The sequence below is a fragment of the Pygoscelis adeliae genome, unplaced genomic scaffold (assembly GCF_000699105.1).
Source record: "Pygoscelis adeliae isolate BGI_AS28 unplaced genomic scaffold, ASM69910v1 Scaffold308, whole genome shotgun sequence".
NCBI classification, from domain to species: domain Eukaryota; kingdom Metazoa; phylum Chordata; class Aves; order Sphenisciformes; family Spheniscidae; genus Pygoscelis; species Pygoscelis adeliae.
In genome coordinates this window covers 2,457,544-2,468,163 of record NW_008825306.1, presented here as the reverse complement: position 1 = coordinate 2,468,163, position 10,620 = coordinate 2,457,544, and the positions used below count along the sequence as shown (strand labels likewise).

The 10,620-nt window shown below is 46.3% G+C and overlaps 1 protein-coding gene across 1 annotated transcript in view; it reads right to left on the bottom strand.

Annotated features, from left to right (window-relative positions):
* Positions 1 to 8,958, bottom strand: part of VASH2 (vasohibin 2) — a 28,910-nt gene extending 19,952 nt beyond the window's left edge. The window contains exons 1-2 of the mRNA XM_009330185.1: positions 8,906 to 8,958; positions 6,472 to 6,528 (exon numbers count right to left, since the gene is read on the bottom strand). Coding sequence (XP_009328460.1) covers positions 6,472 to 6,528; positions 8,906 to 8,958 — 110 coding nt within the window. The remainder of the gene's footprint in view (positions 1 to 6,471; positions 6,529 to 8,905) is intronic.
* Between the last annotated feature and the right edge of the window lie 1,662 nt (positions 8,959 to 10,620).

The following is a 10,620-nucleotide window of genomic DNA, read 5'->3' as shown; positions in this document are numbered from 1 at the left end:
CAGCTCAGAGACGGCCACGGCCTCCGGACCGTGACAGCGATGAGGATCTGTGCAAGGGGAGCATTGGTCAAGAAGCATCACCAATGATCAGCAAACAGGCGTCCATCTGCACCCGCAGGGCAGGTCACGCCATCGCACACACCCATCCCAGAGTCCTGGGGAATACTCCACAAACAGTTTGCTTTTTTTCCTCTGCATTTGCAACACAGACCACAGGGTTTATGTGGATGACCCAGTTCAATAACCACTGAGAGAGTCTTTCTTCCACTTTTAACAAGCTTGAGATGAAACACGGCCTTAAACCCCATGTTTGCATTGGAAGCAAAGCCTTTGGAGAATCCCCAAGCCACCGCTCTGCCCAAGGTAGCATAAGCCAAATCTAAATCACTCCTCACAGATAATTTTCCAGCCTGCTTTTAACTGGGTTCTCAAAGGCTCGGGAACCCAACAGTTAATCTATCCTATACTTAACCTTGCATCTAAGGTCTCCTGATGTTCAAACAAAATCTTTCCTTCTTTGCAATTTAAATCAGAAGCTATTTCTGCTATTCACAGTGGACATAGAGACCATTTATTATCTCTCCTCTTGCAACCAACATTTGTATACACGACAGGCTGTAATCTACCCTCTCCTCTGTAAACATGAGAAAGACAGATATGTATTTTTTTTTCTTTTTAATTCCCCCATTTCTCTCACCCCAAATCTTCCCTTAGGTCATGTTTTCTAGACCTTGGGCAATGCTTTTTGCTTTCCTTTTGGATTCTCTTCAACTGACTCGCATCTCATGGTCCCTTCAGCTGAGCCCACCACACCAACACAAACTGACCAATTTCCTTCTGAATCCAGCTTTCAGTATATTTTTGCTACCAACCCAGTGTTGTTTGGGGGGGGGGGGGTTGGTGGGGTTTTTTTGGTTTTTAAGATCAGCTCCATCTGTGCAAAACTAGCCTTTCGTTCCCCATTGTGTATTCCCACAGCTGGCTATTCCCAAATCCCTTCTCTGTATTTGCCCTTAACTCATATACCTCCTGTTTGTTCCAGCCCAGCTCTCTCTCACCCTTCGAGATCACTCTGAATCCCAATTCCATTTTGCAAAGCCTTGTCACCTTGTCCAGCCCGGACCACAAAGCACATCTATTAGCAAACAATTAGTCTTATCCGTACCATTAATGAAAAAACATTGACCTGGGACAGAGATTGCACACCTCAACTGACGAACTGTGCTAGGCAAGAGCAAGCTATTGGTTAAGTACCACTTTTTAAGTGCTGCTTTTCACCAGGTTGGGTCCTTATGTCAAAATAGTTTCATTTAGACTCGAGGTCCCTGCCTTATCTGGAGGCTGCCAAAAGCCGTACTAAAGCAAAGAATTATTACAACTTTTCCCTGATTGTCAAAAGCTCTTACACTCTTATAGAAGGATATTATCAGAACCAAACCATGCCAAACTAAATTCACATTGCCTATCACTTGCCACCTTGTTAGGTTCCAGACACTTGATTATTTGCCCTAGCATTTTTCCTGAAACTGCAGATAAACCCAAACAGTTCCTAGACTTACCTTTTCCCTTATTTGTTTTAAAGGCTGGTATCTTTGCCTTCCCCAGTTTCCAACAAGAGCACCCATCCTCCTCACACCCTCTAACAGAAGGATTAATGGTTTGGAGGTTGTTTGTCAGTTCTCTGAGAGAGCATCCAGCTCATTTGAAAACAACTAATTACAAGTGCTCTTTGACTTGTCCTTTCCCTATTTTCTTTCACTCCTGAATTCTTACCACTGTGTCTCAGATGTTAATTGTAACCGGAAAGGCTGCACCATTGAACTTGTGAATGAATTATTTAAGGAAGCGGGGAAAGAAATACAAAACAGCATCAAGCATTTCAATTCCCTGCCTGAGCAGGGTTTATTTGCGGAATTTTCTTTAAATCTTTCCAGTTATCTGAACAGACTCCACATATATGATACTCTAACGCAGTAATTTTCTACCTCGTATCATGGTTAGCTGGGAACTAGCCCAAAGCCACCCTCTCTACAGACCCCAGTGAGCACGGGGGCTGCCCACTTCTTCCAGTAACTTGGGGGAGACTGCCACTGTCAAAAATAAGCATCATGCAGCTTCCCTCTTCGTGGCATTTACACCACTGTCTGAAGTCTGCCAGGCAGATCTTTATTCCAGACCACAGTGAACATTTCTGCCTCCGAAAAAACAGGCTGCACGCTCCTCCCTCGAGGTCTAGCCCTAGGCAGATGGTGATATTTCCTTGTAAATTGACTCAAATTTCTTTCAATGTTTTCAGAAGCCCAGCTGAATTATCTCCCTTGCTTTCTGCACTAAGAGAAGGCCCATAGAGGAGATGATTTTGCATCTTTGGGATGCTTTCTGTTTAAAATGGCAGTGACTGCAGTCATCTCAGGAGAACCATGAATTCCTTTTGCTCCCGGATTTTTCACTAGGGCATCCAATCTCATATACAGGTTAGAAAAAGCTTCAAACCTTTTAGCATGCCCCAAACTGGAGGATCTCACCAGCTGGCACCCATTACGCTAGAGTCACTGCAGAGACAACCATGCTTAGGAGAGGTTGCCCATTACCTTCACCAGAAAGACTCATACAGACTTCAGTAAACTTTGAATTAGTGAGATGCTCCAGCACATTTTCCACTAAGTTCTCCTTCCCTATGACTCGGTACTTGCATGATGTCTGTAAAATCTCCCTCTCCCCAGTTTTTCTAAGGCTCCTTACAGTTTTATTCTTCCCAATGAAGCAAAGAGAGAAGGCACCAACAGGAGTAAAAGGAGATAAAACAGCAGGGCAGCTACTGCTCTCGTGAATCTTCTCAAAATCAGTTTGTTTCAGTGGCAAAAGCACTTCTACCACATGCTGAACATAGCACCGTATCTGTAACATTCTCTCTTTGTGCGAGAGAGAAGCAGATGTTCAAATGCCTTCTGCAGCCTATTGTCTGGAAATGGTATGAGCCCATTTTTCTTTACAGCCCCATCAGGGTTCCTTAATAACATGGTGTGTCGAAACAGTACTATTTTCCACCCTCCTCCCGCTGTTATTTGGTTGCATCGTTCCCACGTGACTGCTTCTATCATGCTCTTTTATTGCAATTGATTACCCATTATATCTGCAGTCACTGAATGTCTCTCCATCTTCACAGAGCAGCTTCTGAGCTGTAATTTCTCAAAGTCTCCAGAACCTACCTAAACATCACCTTTTGCTTCAGTCATAGGTCCCACTGATCAGCTGGCACTTAACTGGAGGGAACAGCACAATACCGCACCTATCTACAACCTCCCCAGATACTTTGTGGAGGACAAAGATATTTGTTCCTCATTGTGGCTCGTGCCTGCGTCCTAGAACAGAAGCTTGCAGAGGGCTTATTGCTCCTTGTAAAGCCAGTAATAAAAGTTTGTTGGCATTGAATGCACAGTTACAGATATTACTAGATATCCAGAAATACATTTTTTTTCTGAAGCTCTTACATGATCTAGGCCTGGGAGTTTTAAAGAATGACTATTTCAATTAACAGTGCCATTTTTTATCAGAATGGTTGTACCAACAAAAGCTGTAATGTAGGTTTTGCCAGCATAATCCTGTATGGGAAAAGGAAAGCCAGCTCAATCGGTGTCTGAAACACTTGTATCGCATGCATACACACAACACACACATACCACGGATCAGTAGAGCTGAACTCCATAGGGTGCCCTTTACCTACCTAGTACGAAAGGGTACATCACGAAGCCTATGTAAAGGACACCATCCCAGGTCAGGATACCTTGTATACTCTATTAGCAAAGCACTCCTACGGTGGATGTAGCTACACCTGTAAATCTGGATTTTGTGCAAATACAGCAAACTCAGGCCAGGTGAGATGCATTTTCAGACACAGTTTGCCAGTACAACAGGAACACCACACACAGTTTGCAGGATCACATCTCTTGCCACCCCGACTCACACAGCTACACCAATAGAAATCTAGCATTTCCAAAAGTGTTATCTGTAGTCTAGACAAATTCACAGGGTGTCTGGCAGTCTAGAAGCAAGTTGATAGCTAACAGTGACTTCTTCTTAAGAGAGATTGTAAATACTGAATTACAGGAAGCCTGTGTCCCTTGATGTTATGAGTTCCTATAGATAATTTATGCTCTTCCTAAACGCAGCCAGGCATTTTTATTTTCTCATGCATCACACCAATGCTGACAGTAAATCTCTATAATATCTAGTCCTCCCTCCATAATAGAAAAACTCATTAATATGCCCCAGCTGCTTTAGGACACTTTCACATGAATTTATGAATATTCAATTTCCATCTAGTGCTCAGCTTCTTTGTGTCCGGCCACTGCTCTCTTGAAGAGAGGCTGCCAAAGATCTCATAATACTTTCATTAGCTTTGAGCCCTCATGTTATGAAATAAGCAATATGTTTAGTATCAATAAATCACAGCTCTGGGAACAGCCTCAGTTTCCAGGAGCTGGTGGCAATTGGAGGTGCTCAGCATCTTGCCTGATCAACTTGCAAATACAAACTTTGACTTGCAGCAAGCAAGGCCTTTCACACCACAGAAACTTGCTCAGAGCAGCGCTTGTCGCCTCAGCACAAGACGCCTGTTCTCACCATGCCAGAAGCAGATTTCTTGCAAAGTAGAACACACCTCCCAGGAAAAAAACTTGCAGGTGTGGGTTTTTTTCAGCTCTGATGAAAACTGGCCTGGCAGCAGGAGAACAAATCACCAAGGACAACTGCAAGGAAGATATCCTCAGCTGGTATGAACAGCCACGCACCCCAGATGAAGGAAAGGAAAGCCTTTAGGGATACCTCAACATTACAGGGCAATCAACGCGTTATTCCCCTTCTCAAAGTTGGAAAAACCACGACAGGGCAAGCGCTTGAGCCCCACTGCAGTACGACAGGATCCGGGCAGCTAAGTGTACTCCTAACAGCTCCACTACTCCTTGCACTCCCATCCAGCAGGTCAAGGAGCAAAGCGGCACAGGTCTTAGGACTTAACACTGTGCAAGTCCAGCGTGCACCAGGTGCAGGCAACTGTGCCTGGCAAGCTGGCAGCAGCTGCCCCGAGGGGTTGGACCATTTCTAGGGGCACTCTCCTTAACTCTGCAGAAGTCCTGCCACCACATACCAATTCACTCACATTGGTCCTAACAGCAACAGGACAAGGAGAGAAGTCAGACATGAGTCCCCAAGCAAATACTAAGGCAGGTAAATAGAGGAAATGGTACCACCGAGGAGAGGATCCAAAGCCACGGGTGCACCTCCAGCTGTGAGCACTATATTGGTTCCCTTCCCAGAGAGAGTACCATCCTCATAAGCCAGGCTTTCATCCAGCCCAGGAGGACGCCTACCTTTCAAGTGGTGAGTGCTGAGCACAATTCATTTTCATCCTGCACTTCCTCGGAGAAAAGTAATGGGACAAATTTGAAAATGAGTGACCAGCCTGAAAATTGGTTTAAGCTTCTGTAAACCCATCTATCATTAAAGGCACGAGATTTCTTCTACACTAGTTCCACTGGTGCAGTGAACATTACAGAGAAAGGAAGTGGGAAAGATTGCTGTCAGCAAGATGAAAACCTGAAGTGCAGAGCGGGGATGGGAACTGGAATTTACAGTGACAGACCATTAGATTCATGACAGACAGCTGGGAAGAGATAGAGACAGGCCAGTCTACAGGCGTAATGATATTCTGCTTATCTAAATTTCACCCTAAAATAAAAGCATAATGTTATCAACATGTCTTCCCGCCCTAACCTGCTATAATTTACTGGGTCCTATCAAGAGCTGTCCTAAGTACGATGCAGTTCATACATGCAAGGGATCCCAGCTCTCTGTTGCCAAGCTCCCCGCACACACGTTCGTACTTGTATTGCACAACTCATCGCCAACCAGCACATGAGTCCACCACGTGGAAGGAACGGCAAGATGAGCAGCAATGGGAGAAGCAAGGCCATGACTTAAAACGGTCTGTTGCGATCCTCCAGGGGAAAGGATTGTGCCTGTGACGACATCAAAATTCCTGCAGCATTTTGCGCAGTTGATATCTTTCTACTATCAGCAAAGAGCATTACAGTGCAACCAGAATATCAGGACTTACATAGTTTCCATAAAAGCAGCCCAGCCCTCCCAAACCAACACCAACAAGTGAGAACTGAGAGTTTTCCCAACCCTGTGCATTCAGCTTTGGCCAGCAGCTATGCAGCTCCCACACGGCTGCTGAGCAAGACCAGCCCTTCCACTCATTGGCTCTCAATGGGTCCATTTGCCACCTAGCAGCAAGCTGGGACCCTCCTTTCAAAGGTAGCAGCATACACAGTTTTGGCCCTGCCAGAGGAGCCGTGGCATGGAGGAGACAGCCCTCCCATGCCATGGTGCTACAGTGCTTAAATGCCCAAAGTGATCAGGCGGCATGATGTGGGACAAGGGCACTAGACCATTTCCAGAGACACTTACCCACTTAGAGGTCTGGTTTTTCTAATCTCGAAGAACTGTGTTCCAGTGTGATTGTATCTGAATTTTGTCTGTTAAAGGAAAGTAACTTGAACAGTCAAACAATAAAATAACAATGCTCAAAAGGTGAATTTCAGTTCCGATTTCCTGTTGAAACATAAAACAAGCAGTAAAAGCCATTGACTCTCAGAAATGAAACCCTGGCATGTGAAATAAAGCAATTTTTTCACTTGTCTTTTTATGACATATTAACTGGCATTAGGTGGAGAGTCAAGCAAAAAGGTTGTTTGTCTAAAATGACACTTAAATTTGGCATTTGAGGGTTATGAATTCACTTTTCCTCTAGGTTCCACTCACTATTAGGTTACAAGTTTGAAAAAAAGTCTCCCATTTGGGCAACAGAAAGCTTTTATAGTCCAGCCAAACCAATCAACACCATTCATGGTTCAAAAGAACTTACTTCCTTCATAAGTTCTTAACTCAGCCAGCCACATGGCTCATGTATGACCTATAAACCAAAAGCACGGCAGGTGCATCCATTCACATCTAGGAAATATAAGTCATTCTCTAAAAAATACAATGCATTTGAAATGGAAATAACCAGCTAAGTGTAACTCAAGAACACTAGTTAACACTATGAACATAAGAGAAAAGTTCATCACAAAGGGTGCCAGCAGGCAATCACCCATCAACCAGACCTCAGCACCACTTGCCTAGGAGTGCAAGCTACCATGCAGCAGCATCACCGAAAGCAGCCTCTTCCCTGCTCCTTGAGCATAGATGTTCAAGCAGTAATGCAGTAAATCAGACCAGGAAACCAATCTGTCCAGTAAAAACAAAACAAAACCCCCCCAACAACAACAAAAATTAAAAAAAAAAAGAATCACACCATCCACTTACTTTTGCTAGGTTATTTCTACTGTTGAATCTGTTCCCCAGCCTAGTTCCCAACATGGCCACGAGAACATTCACGCCAGCAAAACTGTGGTGGCGATACCAGGGCAGAAACAGGTGACCTCATGGAGGCAAAGGGTACCTTGCAAGGCATAAATAGCACAGCTGCTGGCTGTATAACCATGGTCTAAATAAAAACTTCAGTTCACACCAGGATGCTCTGAACTGACTTCAATTAGAGTTCAGAGTTCTCCAGAAACAAGGCTTTGCTTCCCTCCTGCCTTCAAAACCTAATTCAGGAGGCTCTTTCAGAATGCTCTGAACAAAGCATACAGACTCTTTTAGCCCACAAAGGAAGCCCAGACCCTGTTCCCCAGCCCACGTTGAAGCTTTTCTGAACACAGATCCAAACCCCTTGCTTCAGGCCTGCTCCTGCTACATAGCAGAGTACAGGATTTCAAGACTGCTGCGGGGGGGAGGGGGGTGTGTGTTAATTTTTGGAGCTCTGCGTGACATGGTCTCCTCTCCAGCACAACCCCACTGAGCAGCAAGCCTCTTGTCCTGCCCAAGTGGCCGACATGCAGAAGAGAAATGTGCCATCCCCCCACAGAGCAGGCTGGCCCCAGCCTGCCTCCCTCCCCATGGCAGCTGCTGTGGCTCCCCCCCCTGCTGCCGCCTTGATCCCAGCCACTACCCCCCAGCAGGCTAACCGTGCCTGCTATTTTTGGATGCTTTTCCAGCTGCCACCCACATCCCTTCTTAATCCTTACCAGGACTTTACATTCATTCCTCATCCCCACTGCTTCCCCACACACACACGTACACACACACAAAAAGGGAGAGTTTAGAAAAAAGGAAAACAGAGAGAAGGGCAGCATCTGGACCAGCAACCATCTCCTCCAACATTATCCGTCAGCAAAGGAAACAGTCAGGTATTAGGCATGGGGCAGCGATAGGGAGGCTGGATGGATATGTACATCTCTGATGAGCCCCCCAAGCAAGGTGGGACATCTGGAAGGGGGCATTCCTTTGGTCAGCTCCTGTGCCACGGGCAAGCCTGCCCACCTCAGAGTCAGGACAGCTGCTTGTGCCCCCCACCCCAATGACAGGCACCCCCTGCAAGCTGAACATGTAGGCAGTCCTCAGGGAGCCTGCAGGGGCTGCGAGGGCAGAGGGAGAAAGGGTTTGCCACAACGCCGGCTCTCCCTTAGTCGCTTTACAACAAGATGTCACATTATTTCTCCAGGCATCACGACCCAGTCATAATATCCTCATAAACCAACTTCAAAATAAGCATTTCTGCTCCCACCAACGTCACTTCAGTTAAATTCTTCAGTATCATTTAAAGTTAATTACATCTCCCAGAGGATTGCTGTGACAAGCTCAGTGCTGCAGGTGCTATCACAAATCCTTAGAGGTGTCCTTTCACCCCTGAATGAACCCAAGCCCTCAGGGCCAGCTAGCAATTTGGTAAAGCCCTTGTTAATTCATGCCAGGCACAAGCCAGCCTTCTCGCTGGGGACCGCACGCTGGAGAAGGATACTGCAGCATCTTCATGTAGGTCTGTATTGCCTGGAGCCATTCTGGGATCGACATGGAGAGCTTGTAGTTTGGCACTGGCGGCACTGAGGGCTGGACACAAGAAAAGATAAAGAGGTTAGACAGTTACCGCTCCCTGCAGAGCAGATAAGTGATTTACTTGGGCAGTGGCATGCGCTTAGTGCAATGCAACATGGCAGCACAGATGGCTCAAACCCCACGTGAACTCAAGCATCGGGCAAAGTCATCCCACTGACAACGGGGGCTGCCCCAGCACTGGAGCCAGCCCCATCCCTGCTGGTGTGGAAAGGCCAAGGCAGGCCCCCGCCACGGCAGCCTACTCATCCTGGCCACCAACATCCCTCAAACACTGCCCTATGTGGGCAGGCAGTCCAGCACTGAAGTCAAGCACTTCCCATTTTTCCCTTCTAGCACAGGGCAGTTTGGATGAACAGAGTCCCAGCACTGGCTCTGTTGTCCTCTCTCCCACAAGAAGCTATTTCAAGTCTAATTTTTGGTTTCCTCTACCATGACAGAAAGATAAAAGGAGGCAAGGATCTCAGGCTGCATGATTTCCCACCTGCCACATGTCAGCAGCACACTCGCTGGGCAGAGAGCGCATGGTACCTAGAAGACCACCTGGGACCCAGATATTTAATGATATTAAGACACTTAAAGATATAGACTGGCACCGTAATGGGATTTTGGAAAAATCCCATAAGACATCTGCTTGTGCCTAAGCACTTTAAGAAGCCGGGCCCTCAATCCATATTTAATCCCCACAGCTACGTGGCTCCTCTGAGGCTGTAACCACGCAGGAAAGGGGCAGGGCCTTGTCCCAAGTCCCCTTATTTTAGGGGTGAGACTGCAAAATACGGGGTCAGCAGATGTTAAAGTGGACAGAGTGGCTAAAAGAAGTTAGTACAATTCTCACAAACATAGTGGAGGAAACAGTTTATTTAAATATTAATGCAGACCCAAATTCAGGAACCAGCAACTTAGGCAGCCGTGACACAAGGTGCCAAGGAAAGCGTGCAGCGTCCGCAGGCTTGTGACATCATTACAATAGTTTGAAGATCATAAAGTGAGATATCACTGTTCTAAAGACACTTCAAGTCAGCGACTACAGATAAGAAAAGCAAGTTCAGGTGGTGCAGGGCCATCTCTGCCACACAGACTTTCCTCTCCAGTTCCCACCTCCACTATGATGGAGGGATTGCGTGTTTGCTTTCAGCAAGCAAGCACCAATAATCCCAAGACAACCAAAACCCAACATTTACTACATGTAGCTAGTTACTACAGTCAAATAGTAAATACACCTCGGAGAAGGGAAAAAACTCAAAATAGACACTCCTACATTACTGGCACACAGAAACATATTTTAAGTGGCAAGGAGACAGATGGCCAGGCCTCCAGCATGCTGCCACCATCCCCAGCGCCACATGGGAGACAACCGCACACACACGGGTTTTCTCTCCGAACAAGTGGGAGTTATGAGCAAGGTTCATTAACGCTTCTTAATCACAATTTCCACACCTAACCTCTTCATTAGAGGCAATTTTTTGGTTTCACAGGTTCTTTCCGTCCCCAGACCCTTTGGTCTGGACGAATTATCCACCTGTCCCTCTCAGCACTAAGGCAGGCCTGGACTCAACGCACCAGATGAGACTCGAGCTTCAGGAGCAGCAAGCAGCGGAAAAGGGAATTAAGGCAGGCCTG